At 43.5% G+C, this 25,308-nt stretch overlaps 1 protein-coding gene across 5 annotated transcripts in view; it reads left to right on the top strand.

The window, feature by feature from the left end:
• ASXL3 (ASXL transcriptional regulator 3) overlaps window positions 1-21,835 on the top strand; it is a 156,520-nt gene extending 134,685 nt beyond the window's left edge. For 4 of the 5 annotated variants that reach the window (XM_072949049.1, XM_031690321.2, XM_072949047.1 and 1 more), the window contains 4 exons: window positions 5,087-5,183; window positions 8,059-8,164; window positions 12,017-13,973; window positions 16,650-20,936. In XM_072949049.1, coding sequence (XP_072805150.1) covers window positions 5,087-5,183; window positions 8,059-8,164; window positions 12,017-13,973; window positions 16,650-20,369 — 5,880 coding nt within the window. In that variant the 3' untranslated portion in view covers window positions 20,370-20,936. Of the gene's footprint in view, window positions 1-5,086; window positions 5,184-8,058; window positions 8,165-12,016; window positions 13,974-16,649; window positions 20,937-21,714 lie in introns of those variants that run through there. The other variant, XR_012063849.1, reaches the window with a different exon arrangement.
• The last annotated feature ends 3,473 nt before the right edge of the window (window positions 21,836-25,308 follow it).

The raw sequence follows: 25,308 nt of genomic DNA, 5'->3' as shown, positions 1-25,308 counted from the left end.
AGAATGAATACACAAAGAGACTGAAAAAATATCTTGCAGGATTTCCCATTGATTACATGTTGAAGCAGTAACATTGTGGATAAGCTGAATTAAATAAAATATGTTATTAGAATCAGTATGTTTTCTTTTTTACTTTTTCAATGCAGTTACTAGAAAAATTAAAATCACATGTGTGGCTCAATGTTTGTATTGCTGTTGGACAGCTCTACTCTAAAGTCTTTTTTAAACACAGCAGTCAGAGCTATCTTTTTGAAATGTCAGGTCTTTTCATTTGTCAGGCCAAAATCCCCCAGAGGCTTTCCAGCTCACTCAGAGGGAAAAACTAGTCTTTACAGTGGGCTCCGAGGCCCAGTATGATCCTGTCCCCCAGCCCCTGTTCCTCCCACTCTCTAAGCTCCCTCCAGCTCTTCTGGCTTCCTTGAAAGCCCCTCCTGAGGGCCCCTACGTTTGCATCCCTCCCCGGAGCACACGCTTCCCCAGAGGGCTCGCTCCTTCGCTTTGCTCAGGTGTCTGCTCCGGTGTCCGCGAGCAGTGAGCATGAGAGAGGCCCATCCTGGACACGCCGTGCAAATCAGTGGTCTGCTTCCCCGCACACACTCAGCGTGAACCTTTTCATCTTGTTTTGGCTTCATTTCAAATGGCTCCTCGTTGTCTGTAGAATGAAGTCCACATTGCCTAGTACGTCTGCGTGTGACTCTGCAGCACATTTCTTACTATTCCTCCAAGCAGCCCACTTGCCATGCCTTCCAGATCACATGGAAGAAACCCAGAATAAGGGAAAAAGTGATACACAATGTCCCTCTAATGAGGGATAGATAATTATCATTAAACGTGGATATATTCTCATACAGAATTAACATCCATTGAACTTCAAACTTTGGATGGTTTGCAAGTAGCAACGTTTTAATCCTCTGAATTCCATTGACCTCCATCCCATAATATGTATGCTAATATAATCAGCAGCAAAGACAAATGATACCCTCACCAGTGGAGATTTAAATGCTTGTTAAAAGGATCTCTGTACGAATAAGTTTGCCTTTACTGATACTTATTTTCCTCTAACAGCACAGTTTTTCTCCTTCCAATGAAAAAGGAAGCATAACTTACCAATAGCTTATTCAGATAGTTCATTATAAGAGAGTTAGGGGAGTTTTTAGAATGAACGTTTCTGTTGTGGGTAATCAGAAAGAAGAGTTTACAGCTCAGTGATAAATAAATAAATAAACCTTTCAGAAATGTTTATTGTTCCAGCTCATTAAAATGCCATGTCTTTTGGACAGTATTTCTTAGAGGCCATAAAATTAATAGTGTATTTTAAAAGTTTTATTGGCACGTACTTCCTAAGTCTAATTTAGCCCTAGTGTTTAATTGTGTTGTCTCATCCAGGCTGGAAATCTGGCAGTTGATATGATTTTTCTGTTTTAAAAGAAAAACGTTTTCCTCAAGGGCTAGCTTCCGTTCTCTTGAATGTGTTTATTTCACCCCGTCTTGCATTTTCATGTGCTGAAATCTGGAGGCTCTTGTCAGAGCTAATCTGGACTTGGTATTTCTTTGTGTCTTAAAATTATACTGAGATTTCAATTAATAACTAGTCAGGCCCCTGGCCTGGCGAAATACATCAAACTAAAATACTGCATGTAAGCTACCGGAGTTAAATTTTAAATCGTTCGCTTACACAGAGCAAGGCCAGTGCGATGAACATTTGATGAGTGCTTGCAGTTCCACAGGCTTTGTGTATGGACTGCAGGTTCTAAGGCCCCATGCGTGTCCTTGAATGTAGAAAATCTAACCTTTCCCACCGTGCTTCTATAAATGCACTTCAAAGCAAACAGATTCCGTTTTCTCTCCAGGAAATTTGCCTTCCACCTACTAGTCCTATTTAAAATCTATGCAATGAGAACACCTCTTCCCTTTTAGCCTTCCTAGTTGACGCTCCTTTTTCTCAAGGCTCCCAAAACACGAGGAGAGATACTGAGTCAATATTCACAGAACATTTCAGACTTCTTAGAGGCGTTTCATTCTCATAGACTATCTTCTTGTCCTCCTCGTCTTTGCTAGACCTCCCTGGCAGCAGTCTTTGAAGGCTTGTACTCAAGCTTGGCTGCCTCTGTCATCTGTCCTGTCTCCCAGGTTCATCCCGAAATACTCGCCCTCTGCCTTTGCCTCTGCAGCCCCGAAGCCCTTCACTCAGTCAGGAGTATGTCTCAGATTTGCCTTTCTTTTATCTTCTTTCATGGAGATATTCCATCATCCTTCTAGTGATGTCTTTGTGTCTTCTCCTCTCCATTCCATCCTTTTCATAGCCCATAAATCGTCTTTTTAAGCACGAATCTTTTTAGGCTACTCCTAGGCTTCCACGTGCCAGTCATGCCCCATCACCCAGAGCAGTGCTTCCCAGCTCTGAGGCATACTTGGAAAAAGGCAGTAAATATGGAGGTAGGTTGTGGGGGACACTTGGACCTGGAGGCCACTAACCTGGGCCTCCTGCTGTTTCCATTCCTGCCTTGGGTTCACCTTCAGGTACATTCACTGGGAGACCCCCCGTGGAGGATAAAGCCCAAACGTCTTTGCTTTGCTGTCTTACTGAGGATTCTCCCCAGGACTTCCAGCATCTCCCATTCACCTTAGTCTCTAGCAGCAGTCCTCTTTCCTCACGACGCTTGGGGCTGAGTATCCCACCTGTCCGGGAACACCTCTCCTTGTGTCCCGATCTGCCAGCATGAGAGCCTCAAAATCACCAGGCAGAGCTTCAGCTACCATGCCGCCCTCGCCACGTCCACTAGTGCAGTGGTTCTCCCCTGGGGATGATCTTGCCTCAGAAGGATACTTGGTAATGTCAGGAGACATTTTGTGTTGTCTTACCTGGGCGAGGGGTTGCTGCTGGTACCCAGTGGGTAGAGACCAGGGATGCTGCTAAACGTCCTTCAGTGCACAGGACGCGCTTCCACAGTAAAGATGTATCTAGACCTAAATGACAGCAGTGTCAAGTTTGAGAAACTCTGCCCTGGTGAAAATGATTCTTCCCGAGGAACAAGGACTTTGGATCCCACATATTCTAGAGCGAAGGGGACAGGAAGCACAGTCGGCCAGTGGTTCCCTGGGAGTGATCATACAGAGGTTCATTCATTCCACCCCTTGGTTCCCAGACCCATGGATTCTAACTCTCTGGGACACAGCACCAAATGGCATCTCTTGATTCATTGCATCGACTGCATTCCAGAGAATAGTATCCTGGAATTTTCCAATCAGAAGATGGGGAGCCTAGGACCTTTTATCCACTCACATTGGGGCTGTGGTAGACCACAAGGTGGGACACTGGCAAGGTGATGCAATTGTACGTTATAGCTGTGCTGAGCTCAGGTCAGGGGAGAGATGAACAAGGACCAGAAGCATCTGCTCCACGTAGGAGAAATGCAGAATAGAAGGGCAGAGGCTTTTTCTTTACTGCCACTGTACTGCCAGCACCGAAGCTGGTGCCAGGTATGTAGGTTCACATGAGTGGCTTAGTGAGTATCTGTTGAATGAAGATGAAATAATTGTGAGTAAACAGTGAATCAGTGAAGTTTTGCCTGAAATTTTCCAGATGTATTGCCTATTTCAGTGTGGCTATCAGTCTCTTCTTAGGTGAGGTGGCTCGGGGTCTCACATCTGTGGCTCTCTTGCAGACGTGGTGGTGGCATCCAGCCTGTCACCTCTGTGCACAGCGTCTCTCTTTTCTGGGTTTGATGGACCATTATCCAGTTTAGAGCAGCTAGTAGAATACTCACTTTTAGATTCAATGTTCTCCTTTGTTCCTGAATGGTGGTTTAGCCAACACATTTATGAAAGAGTGATTTGAGTTAAATTTTAAAAGAGGGACAGTAGTTCAATGGATGAAAATGGAGTGTAGAGAAAACCACAGACAAAAACATGGGGATGAGAAATCTCTGAGTGCGTTTCCAGATAGCAGTGACTTAGTAGAACTTAGGATATATGGGTTTGGATACGAGAGTAACAGGAAATCTTTGAAAATATAATTGGAGCTACAGTTTGCCACACCTTTGAGGAGCAGGCTAAAACACTGACATCTTCATGAGGGGTCCAGTTACTGATTGTTCCTGAGTCCTGCCCCTGCAACAAATCTCACACTCTGAACTCTGTGCTTTATAGAAAACCATTCTGTCCGCATCCTTAATCTTCCAAGACCCTGCACCCGTTTCACCTGTAGCATCAAGTTCTTCCTAACCACTCATGTCCACCTAGATATCTCCCCCTAGCTTTAAATTTTGGGCGCTTAATTCCCACTCACCTAGTGCTTGGCATTGTTTAACTGTTCCTGTGTTCCGTCTTCACTCCTCAACTGCATAAGAAGTCAGTCAAGAACAACACTCTTTATCCCCTGTGTCAGCAAGTGGAATAGATGTCCAGAGAAGATGTAGCAAATAGTTGGAAAGTTAAAAAGCATCCAATTCGATGATGCTTATCCAAATCTCTCCTATACAGGAATTTAAAAAAAATGTTTGAGGGAAATGGTTAGTAGCATGAAGTTGCACAGATTTTAAACTTTGTTATGTACCTCTGTTTTGTGTGCATCCAAAGAGGTGAGAAGAATCAAGGGAGGGGTATGTGTGACAGTGTGGGTGTATTTGTGTTAATATGTTTCAGAACGTTCTGTCATCTAAACCTCAGACACTGAAAGAATCCGAGTGATCAGAATGGATTTCTTCAGCTGTCACACATTTTAGAAAATTTAATTAAAAAAACTTAATCTAAAGGTGTACACATACGTTGATTTTTTTTTAATTTGGTACCATTTAAGGCATATTAAAATGAAAACAGTATAAAACTTTTGTATTAAACTACATACATTTGTTGTACTCACCACTGATAATGAAAATGCTAATACAGCTTTCCTTCAAATTGGTGTGTTGTCATTAGAATGGTCACCGTGAGCAGTTCAGCTTCCCTACTAGGAAATTTATCTCTTGTTAGATTCCTTCCCTCCCTTCTCTCTCTCTCTCTCCACCCTCAGCTTTCTCTTCTTTCTGCATGCTTTTACTTTGAATTGTTTTTGATGGAATCTTGTTTTTGTCGGCTTATTTCCTAGATGGGAAGTGATGGAATTTTACGCCTCAGTACTTCAGCTCTAAATAATGAATTCTTTGCATATGCAGCACAAGGATGGAAACAGCGACTGGCAGAAGGTAAATTTCCATTTCCCACTATGATCTGACATATTTGAGTACACACACCGTGCTGAGATTTGCACCGTTCTCTGATTCCCAAGTCTTTTTCCCCCCTGAAGTATACTTTTGTGAGAACTCACATCCTATTTCAAATGACTTCATTAATTCTTTTGTTGTGTTTGGCATTTCTGATGTCCAGCAGTTTTGAAGAAAGCGTGACCTTATCTGGAAGATACTAAAAACTGTTGCTGTAGCAATATTTTCTTTGGGAAGGGCAGCTTCATTATGTGCTTGATATGTTACATATTCTCTTAATGTCTCAGACCCTGAAGACTATTCTTTTAATATTGTCTTCCCCTGAAGCCACAGCTTCACCTCATCCTTCCTTTACTCACTAAGCTTCTTGAAAGACTAGAAGATACCCAGTGCTACCACATTTTTACTCATTTAGCCACTCACATGGTGACACTTGGGTGTGGCCCCCCATACACAATGGAAACCACCCCTTCTAGAGTCTACGACTGGCTTTCTAGTGGCAACATTCAGTTTCCTCTTCTAAGTCCTTACGTTTCATGTTCCTTCTCCAATATCTCATTTGGTTTCTACCCTATTCCATTGGAAACCGTCTACCTTAGACATCTGTCATATATTTTAAATTGTGTCCTGGGGCTTCATTCTGACCGGCTGTTTCTCATCTTCCTTCAGAAGCTCCTTTTCCTCCATCGAATGGGAAATGGCAATGTCTCCACCATTCTTGTCCCTGATATGTGCATTTGTGGCCAGACATGTCCTCTGGGCAGCTTCCTTCACCACCGTGGTCTCAGCTATGGCCCACATCTGGCTCTGTCTCCTCTTTCCTGATCCTCAGTGTTTCATTCCAGAAGCCTGCCGGGGCTTCGTAATAGCAGGCACCTTAAAACCGAAATGCCAGTGTTAAAACTATCTTCCCTTTTAATGTCTGCTTTTCTTCTGCCTTCTGTTTATGTCACCACTTTCCTCACGGCTCCTCACTTTGGAACCTTGATGATACCTTTGTTCCTCTTCCTCCTCCCCAGATCCCTCTGGTTATGAACTGCTAATTGTGTCTTGAATCTAAATCCTCTTCAGCATTGTCCAGATGCCGCCTGACTGTAATCCCCACCTCTCGTCTGCGCGGTTCAGTAGCCTCCGAGCCAGTCTCTGAGTTGCTTATTTGGCTGTCTTCCTCCCTCACTGAACACTGCCAGGACCTGCGTCTGTCTCTTGCAGGAGGAATTCAGGGCTCTCTTTAAAAGGTGCTCTGGGTAATCTGCTGCAGCCTACTTTTCCTATTTCATTTCATGCTGCATTCTCCTCACAATTGGCCGCTCAGAAGAGTGTAAATATAGGTATTTATATCTCTGTGCCTTGTGAGCTAATTAGTTTATGAAAGCTTGGTCATCTTTCGGAAGCTGACTCAAGAATCTGCTTCTCTATGTGATCTTCCCTAATCGATCTAGGCCGAATTAAGTGCCTTCCCTTCTATACTTTCACTACATTGATTCTTATGACTGATATAGTGACATTGTATTATTATAGTCAACTGTGTGCTCCATCTTTCACTGGACTGGTTTCATTAAAGACAGTGAATATACACTTTTTTTAAAAGTTGAAGTGTAGTCAGTTTACAATGTTGTGTCAGTTTCTGGTGTACGATAGTTCAGTTATACGTATACACACATTATTCATTTTCATTGTAGATTACTGCAAGATATTGACTGTAGTTCCCTGTGCTATACAGTAGAAACTTGTTATCTATTTTCTATATAGTAGTTAGTATCTGCAAATCTCAAATTCCTAGATTATTCCTTTCCCCTTTCCCCCTGGTAATCATAAGTTTCTTTTCCAGGTCTGTGAGTCTATTTCTCTTTTGTAAATAAGAAAATTTGTCTATTTTTTTAGATTCCACATATAAGTGATATTATATGGTATTTTTCTTTCTTTTTCTGGCTTACTTCACTTAGAATGATGATCTCCAGGTCCATCCATGTTGCTGCAAATGGCATGGTTTTATTCTTCTTTATGGCTGAGTAATATTCCATTGTATAAATATACCACAACTTCTTTATCCAGTCATCTATCAGTGGACGTTTAGGTTATTTTCATGTCTCGGCTGTTGTACATAATGCTACTGTGAACATTGGGGTGCATGTATCTTCTCAAATTAAAGTTCCCTCTGGATATTTGCCTAGGAGTGGGATTGCTGGATCATACAGTAAGTCTGTTTTTAGTCTTTTGAGGACTGCATACTGTTTTCCATAATGCACCAAACTGCATTCCCACCAACAGTGTAGGAAGGATTCCCTGTTCTCCACACCTTCTCCAGCATTTATCATTTGTGGACTTTTGAATGATGGCCATTCTGACTGGTGTGAGGTGATATCTCATTTCAGTTGTGATGCGCATTTCTCTGATACTTAGCGATACTGAGCATTTTTTCTTGTGCCTATTGGCCATTTGTATGTCTTCATTGGAAAATTGCTTGTTTACGTCTTCTGCCCATTTCTATATTGGGTTTTTTTTTTTTATTAAGTTGTCTGAGCTGTTTATTTATTCTGGAAATTAAGCACATGTCAGTCTTACCTCTTGCAAGTATTTTCTCTCATTCCATGGGTTGTCTTTTTGTTTTGCTTATGGTACACTCTTTCATTCACAACCCCTGGCATGCAGTACATTTGCTAAATATTTTACAGTTCATCTCTGATGAAATGACTGAGTGATGTTCATGAAAAGAGAAGCTGTAGAAATATTATCAGTACTCAGCCTATGACCTTTCAGCATCCATAAAAGTTGACTCAAATCAATTACATGTTTTCTTCATTGATTGGCAAAAAATACAACAATTTTACTCAATATTTAAGCATTTTCTTTCTAGGAGAGTTTACTCCAGAAATGCAGTTGCGGATAAGGCAGGAAATTGAGAAGGAAAAGAAAACAGAACCTTGGAAAGAAAAATTCTTTGAAAGGTTTTATGGAGAAAAGTAAGTACTAGAGCATTTTTTTTCTCATTTCTCTTAGAAGGAAATGAAAATGTAATTCTCTGCTTCACATAGCACACTCACATGCTATAAAACTTAATAAACCTGCAATAAAAGGTGGTAGGCCCTCAGTGTAAGAAATTGCAGGTAAAATTATAGTGGCATATCAGCACTTACATTTAAAAAAAATGCATTTTCAGAGGTTTATAACTTGTCCATAAAAATTCATTTTGGACTGAAAATAGCACATGAAACCCTATAGAAGTCGATTTTGGCTTTCTTAACTGGATTTTAGTAAAAAATCTCCTGTTTTTTCCCCAAGCATTTGCATTAATGAATGCATTAAAGACTAGTAGTCTTAGACACATATTTGATTCTCACATTTTCCCAAAAATGTTAACTCTTCATATGCATTTGTTTAGTCCTTATTTGGGGGAGAGCCTGAACTATTACCCTTCACTCTGTCCATTTTCCTCTTCATGTATAACCATTTTTTAAGACATTATTTTTATGTGTGTGTGTGTGTGTGTTAAATATAATACCGGCCTCATGAGAATGTGGTAGTGGCTAAACTAGAATTGGAAGTAGTTTCTCCTTTGCCTCACGGTGAACCGTACTTGGGCACAACCCGCATCTCAGAGACTGTCAGATCCCTAAGAAAGAAAGGGGGAGTTAAGAGCCAACAGTTGGTGGCAACTTTAGTTCATCCTGGGTAGAGGGGTCTGTGCTTTAATCCCCACATACTAGTGCTTGAAAGTCGTTTTGTGTACAAGACACAGTGGTGGTGGCAGGCAACCACCAAACCTGTACCATTTGGTCTCAATTCACAAACCTCCCCCTGTCATCGGGGGAGTCCCCCATCGAGAGGACCCACGTGATGAACAGTCTGCTTACACAAGGGTGGCCTCTGGCGAGCTGTCTGGAGTTGCGGTCCCCATGAGTGTGAGTAGGAAAGTTCCTTTTCAGTTGCTGCCCTCACACCCTGGGTACATATACGTATTGAAGCAAAACTAAAAGGAGATAAAATTAACGTCTTCTCTCAAGTGTTGAAATCATGGCAGACTAGATACATGCCTTCTTATACAGTTACCCGCAGTATTACTCAAGCCCAGTTGCATCAAAATCCTCCTTGGAGTTTTAAAAACAGATGCAGATGCCCAACATCCCCCCCAGACATACTGATGGGGGATGCCCAGGAGCTGAGCCCAGTAATCTGTATTCTTAGGTGCTTCCCCATCAAGCGGATGCCCAGCAGAATTAAGAACCCTGGAGGGTGGCATCGAAGACCACTCAGGGGGCCTTCCTTGCCTTTTCTGACAAAGAGAATGTTGGGAGCGCTTTTTGCAGTAAGGGCGGAAGGAGAGCAAGCTCGTTACCTCCAAAGCACTGATCCTTAGGTTCTGTTGAGTACTGGGCCAGTTCTTTTATTAAGTCAACAAAATTCATCCAGCGTGAATGTGCCAAACACCGTCCCAGACGCCAGAGAGCCTGTGTTGTAGGGACCCTCCAGAGAGCTTTTCCTCCGTCAGCACATTAATCACTGAGCAGACCCTGAGCAAATTACTGAGCTTTGCCAATGTTGTTTCACTTAATCCTCCCAACAATCCTATCAGGTGGATACCATTATTATTCTTATTTTTAAAAGGGTTTAGGAAACTGAGAGACGATGAAACTAAGTAATTTCCCCAGGTTTACAGTGTGGTTAAGTAATGTGCTCAGTGTCTTAATACTGCAAATCCTTCTCAGAAAAAATTCGCACACCTACAGTTTTTCACCTGAAATTTGGGGGCTTGGTAGACTGTCATGGATGCCAGGTTAAAGACCCCTGCCCTGGCAAGTGACCAAGACAGCACTGTGAGTAAACACACCCCCCACCCTACCCCCGACAGCATCCCTGCGTTCTAAATACAAACAGTTCTTTTACTTGACCGACCTTTTTCTTGCTGTAGTTTATTCAGAGAGTTTCTGTCCCCTTACGCCTTGCTCGTCTCTTCCTGTCTTTGATCACATATTGGATGACGGATGTATTTTGGACATCTCATTGACTGCCCGTCTAATTTTGTTTCTAGATTACCTGCATTCCCTCAGCGTGTGAGGGAAGTTTTCCTGCCATCAGATAATTTTCCGTTGACTGACACCATGTGCCTTCTCATTGCTCTGATTTTTCCCAAGATCTTTATTTTGGTTTTTATTGGCTTACTCTGCCTATAATAGAATGCTGTTCTGCATTCGCTTTAGTTTTAGAGATCCCATGTATTTGCTAACTCATAGTTATAGGAGTTGGTCTGTTGATTTACGATCCAGATTTCTCGAGGGCAGGGTTTTTTTGTGTGGTTACGTGGTATGCTGTGAACATCTTCCTTCTATGCCTTATGCCATCTTGTATCTATTTTCCCATGAAAATAATAAAATGTTTACATGCATATTTTATACAATGCTGTTTTCCATATGAGAGATATATCACATACATATACGATATTTAGTAATATTAAATATATTTAATGATATTCTTATTAATCAACTAGCTGAAATCTGGCTGCCAGTGGCTAGATTCTGTGTGTTCTCCATCTAACCTAGTATCAGTGTATCTGTGCTTGACCTCGCCCCATGGGACCTTGTTTCTAATTGATTATTCTGCTCTAAATGTATTTGTTGCATAATTATTCTGATCCTCTCAGTACAGTATAAATTGTGGTTTAGTTTGAACCCATCTTAGGGAATGTTGAAAGAAGAGAAACTAATAATGAAGGCATATCCTCTATCTTCTTTTGAGAGCCTTCTGAATTTTAGTAAAGAAGGCAGTGATCAAATACCCAAAAAGTATATTCAACTTTATCTCCTTTTCATTTTGAGGATTTAAGTAAAAGTTTGAAGAAGATTTCTCTGAGGTGTTTTCCTGTTAGAGCTGTATTTCTTCACTCAAATATGTTTCTTCCTCTGGAAATGTTCTCTCTTCTGCTTCTCTTTGTAATTGCCTGTACTCTAATTTAACTTCATGTAGAACAGCGTATTTTCCTACCATCTCATGTAACTTACTATGACAGGAAATAGTGATTTACAGTATTGTTGATGGTAACTCTGATTAACTTTGCCTTGTGACCTGAACAGTAGTGGGCTATTTCTTGATATTCTGTGATATCATAGAATATTTTGATGTTCCAAAATGATACTTTGATGGAATATCTTTACAGAAAGAGATCTACATCAAAGAACTTAAAAGTCTTGCCTCACACAGATGTAATCTAGTAGAATCAACGAATCCACTTTGATCACCCCAAGTTTGTTATTCTTCAGTGAAGTTTCCGTATTGTCTTCGATTAGGTGATCACTTTTACCTTGCGTTCAGAGAACTTAATCATTTCAATTTCAGGATTTTACGACATACTCATCTTCTATTGAACTTAATTATTTGGTTATGTTGCATCCTTTGAGGACTGTGTAATTTTCTATTTTAAGGATATATTTCTACTTTCTGACTTTTAGCAAAAATTTAGCTCTTATACATTCTTTTACTTTTCTGCCCACATTTCTTAGTCTTTGGTAGTATGCAGCTTTCTTTTACTAACGCTTGGCAGGGTTCAAATCTCCTTGCTTAGAGAATAAAAATCAATACCTTTCTTAACCAGAAGTAGATTTTATTTTTATTATGATTTAAAGGCAGTAGAAGAACTAAGCCATCATAGATTTACATAAATTTATAAATTACATAAATTATTTACATAAATTAAGCATGTTGGTGTATAAAATTAACTTAATGCATTTACTTCTATTGAATACTGTATTTGGTGAGGTCTAAGTTGTATCTTTCATGTTTTGTGGTCAAACAATAATGTAATTTTTCTAATTTCTGATCAGGTTGGGCATGTCAAGAGAGGAATCTGTAAAGCTTACATCTGGACCAAACAGTGACAGAGCTGAGCATGGTTCTCCGTGTGGGGCCTCAGGCCTTCCAGCTCTTCCTGCACAGATGCCCTTGGAAGAACAACACCCCGAAAGCAGGAGAAGTCCAGCTTCTCCAGAGCCTGATTTCTGTGCCACGCTCTGTCCCATGGTAGACGTAGGTAAAGATGTAATGACAGAATCGGAATCAGAGGACATCCTCATCCCCGAAGAATCTGTGATTCAGGAGGAAATTGCAGAAGAGGTGGAGACTAGCATCTGTGAATGCCAGGATGAAAATCACAAGACGATAGCTGAATTTTCCGAGGAGTCCGCAAGCCCCGCCAATTCTCACGAAGAGCCCCCTATAGCGCCTCCTGAGGATCACTTGGAGTCCTGTGTTATCATGAACGATGTTTTAGAAACTTTGCCTCATACTGAAGTGAAGGTGGAAGAGAAAGCAGAATCTCCCCAGGAAGAAATGTCTGTTGTCATTGATCACCTGGAAGTCTGTGACTCTCTCGTTCCATCCGCCTCACCTGGGACTCATGTCAGTGACACCGAACACAAGGAGCCAGAAACTGCACTTGAGACCAACACTCCAAAAATAAAGACAGGGTCATCTTCCTTAGAAGGCCAGTTTCCCAGTGAAGGAGTTGCTGTCGACATGGAGCTGCAGAGTGAGCCCGATGAACAGCTTTCTGAAAATGCGTGCGTCTCTGAAACGTCCTTCTCCTCGGAGAGCCCAGAGGGAGCCGGCACCAGCCTGACATCCCCAGGAGGGGAAACCCAGTCCACTTCCGAAGAATCCTGTACTCCGGCCTCCCTTGAGACAACATTTTGTTCTGAGGTGTCCAGCACTGAAAACACGGACAGATATACTCAGAGAAACCCCACTGATGAAAATCTCCACGCATCCTTGATGTCCGAGATCTCTCCAGTATCCACTTCACCTGAAATATCAGAAGCATCTCTGATGTCCAATTTACCTCTAACCTCTGAAGCATCCCCAGTATCCAATTTACCTTTAACATCAGAAACATCACCCATGTCCGATTTACCTTTGACATCAGAACCTTCCTCAGTGTCTTCCATGCTTCTCACATCTGAGACCACTTTTATATCCAGTTTGCCACTTCCTTCAGAAACTTCTCCAATTTCTAATTCTTCGATGAATGAGAGAATGGCACATCAACAAAGAAAGCCAACTTCCATACCTGAAGAACCACTCTCCCCACAGAAAGATGAAGGTTCTACCCCTGCCAAGCCCCTAGGAGAGAACCTCATCTCTCAGCAGAAGACTCTGTCAAATACTCCGGAACCCATCAAAATGGGTCCTTCTTCCATCACTCCTGAAGCATTTTCATCAGAAGAATTGCACAGTAAGACCCTGAATCCGCAGCCTTGCAAATCACATGCTGAAACTGAGAAGCCCTGTCCTACATCAATTCCAGAACTTCCTTCTACAGAAATGATAAAAGTGAAAAATCATAACGTCCTGCAAAGAACCGAAAAGAAAGGAATGTCTTCACCATTGGAATTACCTGTCTTTCCTGAAGAGTCAGAGAGCAAGGGCAATGAGCTCCCATCCGCTAAGCTGCAGGACAAGCAGTACGTCTCATCAGCGGATAAGTCTTCATTTTCAGAAGGCTCTAGAAATAAAATGCATAAGCAAGGAAGCTCACAGACTCGGTTGGAGACCTCGCATACTTCCAAGTTGTCGGAGCCCTCCAGGTCCCCGGACGGGGTAAGAAATGAAAGTCGAGAATCTGAGATATCGAAGAGGAAAACCGCAGAGCAGCACAGCTTTGGGACCTGTAAGGAGAAGAGGGCTAGGATAGAGGGGGCCCCGTCCACCCGGAACTTCTCGTCCAGCAGTCCACCTGAGAAAGAGCAGCCCCCAAGAGAGGAACCGAGGGTTCCACCTCTCAAGGTATGGCATTTGGTTTTAAAAGGAAATGTCATAGACAGGCTTGTCTTATTTAGATACTTAATTTTTCAAAAGTAAATGTAACAGCTTATAATCTGAGACTCCCAGCAGCAGTCTAATATTAAATGATCCCTTTTCAGGCTGCACTGAGCTCATATGATAAGTTTAGATACATGTATATATTTAGACCTTGGCATTTCAGGAAAAAGAAATGAGAAGGGAGAACAGGGCCCGGAGGAGCCCTCAGGCCATTAAGATGCAGGGTCTCTGGGGGACTCCAGGTATAGGACAGAGACCTGCATAAACTTGGAAAAGCTGGAAAAATAATTCAGCATCCTGTAAAAGTTCAGTAGGACTAGAGACAGTAGCAGTCAAAAGTCAGCGACCTACACGAAAGCCACGAAGGTACGTATTATCCCTTCATTCACTTTCCAACAAACTTGGAGCACCCCACTGCCTAGCAGAGAGGACCTGGCTTATGGAAGAGCTGCGTTAAATATTCCTTTAAGAAATCAATGAAATTGCTTTGCAAACCCTCAGGGAAAATGCTGTAGATAAATAGGTATACAAATCCTACTGCTTTATTTCCAAGATAGTAAAGAGGTATTTAACTTCACAAAGTAATAAAGCCTGTAAATAAACATTCCTGTTTATATATTTTATTTTGATCCCAGGTGGATTTTTACTCTCAGAAAAGAAACCTTTTATATAAATTGGCTCTGTCTCAGTAAACTGAAAATTAAGATTAATTCAAAAGAAACTCTCTATTTAATACAAAAAAAAATCCTACCCACTATAATTTATACTCATTTAGTGCTTTTATCTCGGCCCATTTATACTGTCCTACAATAAAATGAATTACTCCATCGTACGATTGGTCTAGAATTATAAACATACTCCAGCTTTGTTTTTCTTAACCTCTTTCTCTTTATTTTGCTCTGCTCTGACATCTACTTTTAAGATGTGACTCATGATCTCCCTAAGGTTGACTTTTAAGAGCATGATTGTAGTTACTCTATTTAATAAAGCAGTCCCTGTTTCAAAAAGATTCTGGAGATGTAAAAGATGAACATTAAGCTCCCATTAAAACCCTGCTGTACATTTTAATTTCTGAAGCAGTGGAAAGAAAAATGTAAGCATGCTTTCCATAGGAAATATTGTTAAACACACTAACTTTTTTTTGTCACAAGCTTATTTTCAAAGTGATATATACTTTATATAAAGATAGATAAGGAAATAGAGAATAAGTGTATTTGACATTGTTAGGCTTAATATTTTTGATTTTTTAAACTGAGGGAAATATTTAAAAGGAAGAACTGAATTCCTTTTCTAAATTCATCTTTTTTTGGAGCCTTTGGATTAGAAGAGAGACATCACAAGTCTGAAAATGAGAAATGAGACAGCTCGGGAAGATAATTCCTTCTACCAAAGTTCTAAAGCATCATTCCAAACTGATATGATCTTGTAGCATGTGTCACATGTTTATAATGTAAATATATGCAAGTATAATATGTTAAGAAGAGAGATGTAAATTTTCTAGGAAAAACTTTCCCTGGAGGGGAAAATAAAAGGAAACACAGTACATGGCAGCATTACAGAGCAGAGAGCCCAAAGACTGTCACTCACTAGTTGTGTGAACCCAGGGCTGGCTATCTCCAGGGGCTCAGTTTTTCAACTGTAAATGGAAAGGGCTTTAACTAGATCCCTTCCAGCTCTCTGAGTCTGTGACTCTGAACATTTTTAGTGACTGGAGCATCACAGACATTGCTGTGGGATGCTGTTAGGTCTCGTGCCTCACGAAATTGGCATGAGTAGGTGAACAGTGTGGGCTGGGTTGTTCATGAAATTCAGCTAATTGTGGATTTCCAATATCAAATAAATTGCCCCACCCATGCTGTCTTTTGGAGGCAGAAAACCAGAGTGGCCCTTGCTTTCAAAAAAACAATAATAACAAAAATCCCTTTGGAAAGCAGAGCACCCCCACAAATGTAGTCTCGTCCCATCTTTATAACAGCTCTGTGAAGGAAACAGACCAGAAAGAACTCGTCTCATTCGACAGCTGAGTCCACAGGCCCTTCTGTGTGCTGACTCTACGTGTGTAAGGGGCGTGCTAGGTGGTATAGGACTTGGTGGAACCTGCAGACTCTCTGAGTCAGGGAGGTCCCAGGAGAAACTGAAGTACACAATGATTTGCCCAGGGCCACAGCGTTCCTTTGAGTCAAGCCAGGCTGAGAATTCTAGTCTTCTGACCCTTGATTAGGGCTTTTTCCTTTGTGTCAGATTAGGACAGATAAACTTAAATAAGAGTTAAGGTCCCACTTTTTCATGCCAGCCAGGAAGATAATTTGAAAGCTAAATATATCTAAGTCTTTTTAGCTAACCTCATTTTAAGAAGCATGGGTTTTGTTTCCTTTTATATCAGGCTTTAAGAAGAGGTTTCATTTCCATGCCAAATAAAATCTCCAGTTGATGTAGATTAAAAACAGATTAAAAATTTCATTTTCCACATTCACGCTGCGTGTGTTGCCATTTTATCCCCTGAAGGCGCATCCAGGGCTCCGGGTGCAGTTCATGCCCCGTTCAGGGAGAACCAGCCCCTCCTGTCCTTCACCCTGCAGACCGCGGGCCCCCCTGTGTCACGCCCACGTACTTTATCTTTCCGTTTTCCCCCTACTGTAGATCCAGCTTTCCAAAATCGGGCCGCCTTTCATTATCAAGAGCCAACCAGTCTCCAAGCCAGAGTCCCGGGCCTCCCCTAGCACATCTGTCAGCGGCGGCAGGAACATGGGCGCCAGGACCCTGGCGGATATCAAGGCCCGAGCCCAGCAGGCCAGGGCCCAGCGAGAGGCTGCGGCGGCGGCGGCCGTGGCGGCGGCTGCGAGCATCGTCTCCGGAGCCATGGGGAGCCCGGGAGAGAGCGGAAAGGCCAGAACCCTGGCGCACATCAAAGAGCAGACCAAGGCGAAGCTCTTCGCAAAGCATCAAGCCCGAGCGCACCTCTTCCAGAACACGAAAGAATCCCGATTGCCTCCGCTCGGCTCAAAGGAAGGGCCTCCAAGCTTGGAAGTCTCTTGTACCCCTGAAACAAAAATCGAAGGTTCCCCCGGTGTCATCATCGTCAATCCAAACTGCCGATCTCCCAGCAACAAGTCTGCACACCTCCGGGAGACCCCCACTCTACTACAGCCGTCTCTCAACCCGACCAAGCTTCTGGAAACTGCCACGGACTTATCCGTGCACAGCTCTGACGAAAACAGACCCATGTCACACTTATCTGAGAAAATTGTTTCATCTACCTCTTCTGAAAATAGCAGTGTGCCCATGCTTTTTAATAAAAATTCTGTCCCCGTGTCTGTCTGCAGCACTGCTGTGTCCGGAGCAATTAAAGAACATCCCTTTGTGAGTTCTGTCGATAAATCCTCTGTTCTAATGTCTGTTGACAGTGCAAACACTACAATTTCTGCTTGTAACATAAGCATGTTAAAAACCATCCAGGGAGCTGACACTCCATGCATAGCCATTATACCAAAATGTATCGATAGCGCCCCTCTTCCCGCCATCACGGAGGGCTGCAGTCCGTCGAGCCCCATGGATGACAAGCAGGTACTGATGCCCAGCAGCAGTGCTGGGAACGTAGTCTCTGGTCAGTACACCCCTGTGCCAACTCCCTCCATTGGAAGTAACTTGCCAAACCATCTCTCCACTAGCTCTGTCTTGGTTCCCCCAACGGGAGTGAACAACAGATTTCCTTCTGAGAACATAGCCATGCCTGGGGGAGAGGAACAGGCCACCGTATCCATGGGCACCACCGTGAGAGCCGGCCTCGGCTGCAGGGACCCAGTGGCCGCCACAGATGCTCTGGTGGCACGCCCACCCGTCGCTGTGTTTACTGGAAGCATGCTGACCATAAACTCTTACGAAAGTTCTCCCAACTTAAGTGCTGAAAGCTTGGACAAGAATTCAGGGACTCGGAACAGGGCAGACACTTCTGGGAAACCTCAGCCACCTCCAGGGGGCTTTGCACCAGCAGCCATAAACAGATCAATCCCGTGCAAAGTCATCGTTGACCACAGCACCACACTGACCTCCACTCTGTCTCTCACCGTCTCCATTGAAAGCGCCAATGCCAGCCTGGACCTCCAGAGCAGGTCCGGGAGGACGGAAGCAGCCATCCAGCCTGTCCAGCCCGTGGCGTGTCCGCAGGTGTCTGTCATCAGCAGGCCTGAGCCGGTGGCAAACGAAGGAGATCACGGTTCGAGTTTTCTCGCTGCTCCTGCCGGAAAGCAAGACTGTAAAACGATGCCGGCCACCTGCCCGAGCCTCCGCGAAGTCCCCCTTGTAGTTCCAGATAAACTAAGCGAGGTGACTCCTCCGAGTAACAGCTTTGCTGAACAGGCGCGTGGCTCAGCTGCGTTCAAAAGTGAAGCAGACCCAACTTGTAGCAATCAGTACAACCCAGGCAGCCGGATCTGCTGGAGCGAGGACGGAATGAGGAGCTCGGGACAGCCTCTGCTCGGGCACGCTGGTTCCAGTAAACAGAAAGAGTATCTCGAGCAGAGCTGTCCAAAGGCGATCAAAACCGAGCATGCCAGCTACTCGCATGTACCGGAACTTCACCCCCGGAATCTCATAACAAACGTCACTCTCCCGGTGAAGTCTGAACCTCATGACGTGGACAAGGGCTTTAGGATGGACACCGAAGACTTCCCTGGCCCTGAGCTGCCTGCTCCTCCGGCCGCAGACGCCGCCCCGAGTGTGCCCCAGACGCAGACCACGAAGGCGACCGCCTCTAGTCCCATGGAAGAGGCGATTTCTTTGGCTCCAGACACCCTGAAAAGGGTTCCCAGCGCAGGGAGCTCAAGCTGCCGGCTGTCATCCGTGGAGGCTAACAATCCCCTCGTCACACAGTTACTCCAGGGCAACCTGCCTTTGGAAAAAGTGTTGCCACAGCCCAGATTGGGAGCCAAGCTCGAAATTAACAGGCTTCCCCTGCCTCTTCAAACTACCTCAGTGGGAAAGACAGCCCCGGAGAGGAACGTGGTGGAAATGCGCCCCAGCTCTCCTAATCCAGAGGGGAAGGGCTACCTGGCAGGAGCTCTTGCCCCACTGCAGATGAGAAAGCGAGAAAACCACCCCAAAAAGAGAGTAGCCAGGACTGTGGGGGAGCACACCCAAGTGAAATGTGAGCCAGGGAAGTTGTTGGGGGACCAAGATGCTAAAGGGGTGCCTTGCGTCATCAGCTCCAGCGTGAGTCAGCTGGGCCACGGCCAGCCGTTGAAGCAGGAGTGGCTGAACAAGCACTCCTTGCAGAACAGAGTCGTCCACAGCCCCGAGGTCAAACAGCAGAAGCGGCTGCTCCCCTCCTGTAGCTTCCAGCAGAACCTATTTCACGTTGACAAGAACGGTGGCTTCCACCCCGACACCGGTACCTCCCACCGACAGCAGTTTTACCAAATGCCTCTGGCTGCCAGGGGCCCCATTCCCCCTGCAGCTCTGTTACAGGCCTCCGCCAAGACCCCGGTGGGCTGTAACGCGTTTGCCTTCAATAGGCATCTGGAACAAAAGGGACTGGGAGAGGTTGGCCTTGCCTCCGCACCTCACCAGCTAAGGTTAGCCGACATGTTATCCCCCAGCGTGCCGGTTAAAGAAAGCGATGATGGCGCGGCGACCATCCACGCCATGCCGCACAAAGCCCTGGTGCACCCCCCGCCCCCTCCGCCCCCGCCCCCTCCTCCCTTGGCTTTGCCCCCGCCTCCCCCACCACCACCTCCGCTACCTCCACCTCTTCCTAATGCCGAAGTCCCATCCGATCAAAAACAACCGCCAGTCACCATGGAAACCACTAAGAGACTTAGCTGGCCGCAGTCCACGGGCATATGCAGCAATATAAAATCGGAACCTCTTTCTTTTGAAGAAGGTTTAAGCAGCAGCTGTGAACTGGGCATGAAACAAGTTTCCTATGACCAGAATGAAATGAAAGAACAGTTAAAGGCATTCGCGCTGAAAAATGCAGATTTCTCTTCCTATTTGCTTTCTGAGCCACAAAAGCCTTTTACCCAATTAGCTGCTCAGAAAATGCAGGTGCAGCAACCGCCGCAGCTCTGTGGAAATTACCCAACGATACACTTTGGTAGCACGAGCTTCAAAAGGGCAGCATCTGCCATCGAGAAGTCCATTGGGATTTTGGGAAGCGGCTCCAACCCCACCACGGGCCTGACGGGTCAGAACGCTCAGATGCCCGTTCAGAACTTTGCCGACAGCAGCAACGCGGATGAATTGGAACTGAAATGCTCTTGCCGGCTGAAAGCCATGATTGTGTGCAAAGGCTGCGGCGCCTTCTGCCACGACGACTGCATAGGGCCCTCTAAACTCTGTGTGGCTTGCCTGGTTGTGCGGTGAGAGCTGAGTGAGAGATGCAGTATCCCTTTTCAACATGGAAAAGCCAGACGGCGTCAGCCGCAGCGAAATTGAGTAACTCGGTGGTTTATATCGTGGTAATTTATTTTACTTTGGAACAGGTTCTCTTTTCTCTATGGGATCGCTGTTTTCTTGCATTTCTCGAATCGGGGAGATCGCATCCCGGCCGAGGGGTCTTAGCAGCATGTCTTTTACGTATTTGGTTGCCATTCGCAGCTTTGAGAAATTTCTATTCACGTGTACACAGGTCATTCCCCACTTTTTTTTTTTTTAAATCCAAGTGTAGATAGGAAAAGAACATTGTAAATTATTGAATGATAACCAGAAATGGAGAAGTAGAAAGAGAGTGGTAAAAGTCATCGAAGGTGGTTCTGCATTCTTCTGTAGAGCGAGCATTAAAGCGAGGGTTCCCACCGTTGACTCTTTTGGACCTACCCTTACCATAGTGATTAAATCATAGTTGGAAAGGGGAATCTGATTTAAGTGTATGATTCCTTGTATTTACTCATCTCACAAAAGACACATTAAAGGAGGTATGCCACTGATGAACTCCACTGTCCTGAATTCTCTTTCCTCCCTTTGACTCTTTTCAGAGACTGGCAGGTTCTCTGGATCTGCCGTGGACACAGTACACACGTTGTAGTGAAATGTCTCTTCTGCCTGCAGTTACAGCGTGGGTCTCATGCCCAGCGATCTGGTTCAAGCCCCTTGACACTGGAGACTGTCAGATCAGTTGGCCAACAGAGAGCCGTAGGCCCAGAGGACGTGGCTTCTAAGAGCAAGCATGAAAAAGATGCTCTAACACTCAAAGCAAACGAATAACTTGCCACGTATGCAAACACACATATATGGGTTGATGGTGTAAATATTGGTCCATTCTATTCACTCGAATGCAATGACTAGATACTAAAATTTGGGGGAAAATGATCATAGCCCTTAATTGATGGCACCAGTGCATTCTGCCTTCCAACTTTGAAGAGCTTGGCCACCTTTTTTAAAGTGTCATTGATGATAAAAGGGACTACAGAAGGCTGAAGTGTTGGCATTTTTCTGAACAATTTTCCCTCATGAGTCATGATCTATATATATAATTATATTTGACTCTAAAATAGCCCTCATTTTAAAAATTGTTCTAGGTGTTGCATGTTTTGTTTTGTTTCCCCACCCTCCTCAGGTGAACTCAGTGCATCCTTCATGTTTGGGGGAGTGGAATTGCTTTTGAAAAAGGGATACTGCATCTTATACCTGTTGTCAGTGTTTATCCAGTAAAGTCTGGGTGTTGAGTATTTGAGCTCCATCCCATACACTTTGGTCATTCTCGTGCCAGAGAACAGCCATAATTCAGGAGGCTCTGTTCCCTAAAGCAAGTTCAAAAGCACATGCACGTGGTGGGAAGATGAAAGACAACAAAAACCACGTCCATTTAACTTCAGATTACAGAGCACAAGGTGTGGAGTACCATTAATCCATTGACTGATTGTTGCTGTTAGAATTCAAAACACATGGTGGGGGAATCCGTCTGTATCCAGGGTAAGAATGACAGATATTTTCACTTGGGATCATTCTAATCAGTGTTGACTTTTGACATTCCCTTAAAATACGTCTTAAAAATTAGCTGGAATGAGCAGAAATTACATTCCTGGGGAAAAAAAACAAACGTGATTTTTTTATAGTAACAACCATAGTATGTTTTTTTTTCCTCCCTCCATATTTATTACTGTGATGTTGCCAAATTCCATTAGATGATAGAGACTTCATTTTTATTAACAAATTGGTGATAGTAAAAGATGTTCTGTCTTAGCAAAAAGGCAAAGCAAAGAAGACCTGCCTCCGTGGCGGAGATTCAGTACTTCAGTTGCTGTCATGACCGTTTTTCACATTAAAATTAACAAAATTAATGACTGAGAATATTAGCAATGCACTTAACCAGCCCTTTCCAAGAATCGCCGCATAAGTTCCAGCGAATCCCTAGTTCACTCTGCGCCAGGCGGTTTGGGTGGCGTCCTCGTCAGTGGCATCTCTGTGGTCTGCTTGGCTCTGATGTCGTCCTGGTTCAGAAGAGCACGCTCTAGTCTCAGAGAGGGGCACCCCTAAAAGGTAGACACTCGCATGCCAACGCCTTCTTCCCAATTCAGTCGCCGCCCTTCCAGTGTCAGATACTGTCTACACCAGCAGATTCAACACTACCGCACCAGTAACTGACACGGGGTTGAAACTCCGGTCTGCAGAACCTTTGCACTCTGCCTGTGAGGTATGATTGAGGCCGGCGTGACACTGAGCTCATTATCAGTCCCATCCCTGTGGAATACTGCCTGCACGTTACTGCCTGGGGATAAAGAAAAGTGTCCTCTGTGTTCTTGTTTTCCACGTAATAAGTCTGGAGAATCAGTTGCTGATCGTGCGTGGATTCTGTCACCCAGGTCCAAAGAGTGGAATTTTTCTCTGCCCTTGCTCTTTTTTTCACCCCAGTTTCTGTTCCTCATGTTTGCATATGGTTCATATTACTGAAAAATTAGTATCTTTGGGCTAAAAAAAAAATGGAAAGAAAATTTCAGAAATAAAATATGGGTCAGCTATTTGACAAGTGGCCATGTAATACGTATACAAAAGCCAGTGTATTTGAATTATGTGAGCAGGTTCTTAGTTTCCTGATTTCCACAGATGCCCGCCTGTGTGCTAATGGAGGATGTTAGCTACTACATGGTGGTGGCGGTGTAATGTGCAACTTTTAGTGTGTGCATTATGCTCATGATTGGACCCTCCGCTGTCCCTGTCAGGAGTAGAACTTGCACATGTTAACGTGTAATTTTTTATTATTATTATCACAAAGGATGTATTTCCCTAAGTAGCACTTTTGGAGCAGGGGAAGGAAGAAAACTGCTATCCCCTCACCCCTCTCCTGTACGATATGCATATGCCTGAGGTTGTTTAAAGACGTTTAGGTAGTTAATGGGCATGTTAATACAGACGTTCTGATGCAAATTCATTTTCAAAATGAAAATATTTTTCCTTCCCCAAAGCCAGAATAGCAGACACGCTGGTGACCTGAGCACCGTAGTTAGATATACTGTTTCCTTGCTAAGGTTTATAGTCTGGAGGAAAAACTTGAAAACAAACCTATGAGGTTGAGCCTGGTTGCTGTAAAGACTTTGTGGAAGTACGTGTTTCTGGGATGAGCTCTAGAAGGTTTAGTTGGCTTCTCCACCTTGGATATTCTCACTCGTTCAAAGCAAACATACACAAACAAGCCGGTGCCTACGGTGCTGCCCAACGCAGCCAAGTGTAAGGATAACACGATGCTGCAGCCCCGTGCCCTTTACCAACACGTTTTCAAAAGAGGAAGTTACTGTGGCCTCAGTTTCCCAGCTCCTCCCTGGTCTGGTCAAGTCCCAGGTGACAGGAGCTAAAGCCAAGTTTAGGGTGGCCTCCTCCAGGGTGGAGGCCAGCAGCGCGCTCGCCGCCTGGTAGGAAGGAGCCCACTGAACACGCAGAGCCCGGAGTCACTGTCCGTGTTTCCAGAGAACAATGTGAAGAGTCCCGGCAAAGGAACTCAGCAGACTGTCAGGGGCCTATATAGCCAAAATGTCACTGAACATAGAAATCTCGTCGTCTTCAGTCCTCATGCTTTGTCACTGTAAAGCGAACAAAAAGCATTTTTACTATAATTTAAAGGAGCTGCCTTTTTTTATAGCACATACTATTTCGCTTTGTACTCTATTTGATAGTTGCAGGATAATTTAGACAATAGGAAGACTTCGTTGTATTTGTACTGTTCATGAATGTTTCAAAGAAAGTGCTCTACTTGGTTGCCATCATCTTCTTGTACTGCTGTATTTTCCCCCCGGCTTCACGGAAACCTAAACTGATTCGGATTTTCAGTACAGTTTCTTCAGTTTTTTGGTTTTTTTTTTTTTAAATGTGTGTTTGTGTGTATTTTTTTTCCCCCTTCGGTCAGTATTCTGAATGTTTACATCTGTTTGACATTAGCCATTTAATGCCTTTTTTTTTTAAAGGCGGTATTCCTCTTACAGTGTAACAGCAAAATGTGAAATCAACCCAAACAGAACACGCATGACAAACACAGATTGGGGGCAGAGGCCCTGAACGTACATAGACATTTTCTGTCGGCATAGAGAAAAGTAAAACCCTCCTTCAGTCCTCAACCAAAGAATCTGTTATTCCCACAGGAAAAACTCAGAAAAGGTGTGTAAAATTCTCAGAAGGGGGAGCAGTTGATTCAGTAAGACTGCTACAATTTAATACTGTTACGCTTGCTTTCATACCTGACTCAATGTGACGGAGTGCGACAAGCATTGAAACGACTTTTAGACAGTGTTTGGTTTAGAATTCAGGGATCATGCATTCTTTAATGGTGCTGTTTGTTTTTTTATTTCTTTTCTACAAAGAAACAAAAGTGTTGCCTACACGAGTGACTGCTCACAATACCATATAAGTTAAATGAAATGGAATATTTGTTTCTTCATGTTTCTCTGTTTTTCCCTTTCTCTAAGTAACAATTTGGGTTTCAATATTGAAATATTCTGGGAGAAAATAAAGAAGTTAAACATTAAATTTATTGTCATTTTTAATTTTTTTATGGAATGAGATAGTTAATCTGTATACATAAAATGTACTAATGAAAACATTGAAATTTTTACTTAAGAAAGAATTTATATGGAAGACAAACCATACATATACTGTTAAATTTTCTTGGTATGGTGACTTGTCAACATACAATTCTAACTATTGTATGTTGAAACCTTTGAAATTTACCGTATCTACTACGCTTATTTAAAAATATATTTGGACCTTCTTGTTTCCATAAAGATGTTATTAATTCTTTAGACCAAAAGACATGTAACATGTCAAGCAAATTGTTACTACCGTATTTAATTTTAACTTTCAAAATGAATTACTTTCA

Source organism: Vicugna pacos, chromosome 24, assembly GCF_048564905.1.
Source record: "Vicugna pacos chromosome 24, VicPac4, whole genome shotgun sequence".
NCBI classification, from domain to species: Eukaryota; Metazoa; Chordata; class Mammalia; order Artiodactyla; family Camelidae; genus Vicugna; species Vicugna pacos.
This window is presented reverse-complemented; position numbering and strand designations above follow the sequence as displayed.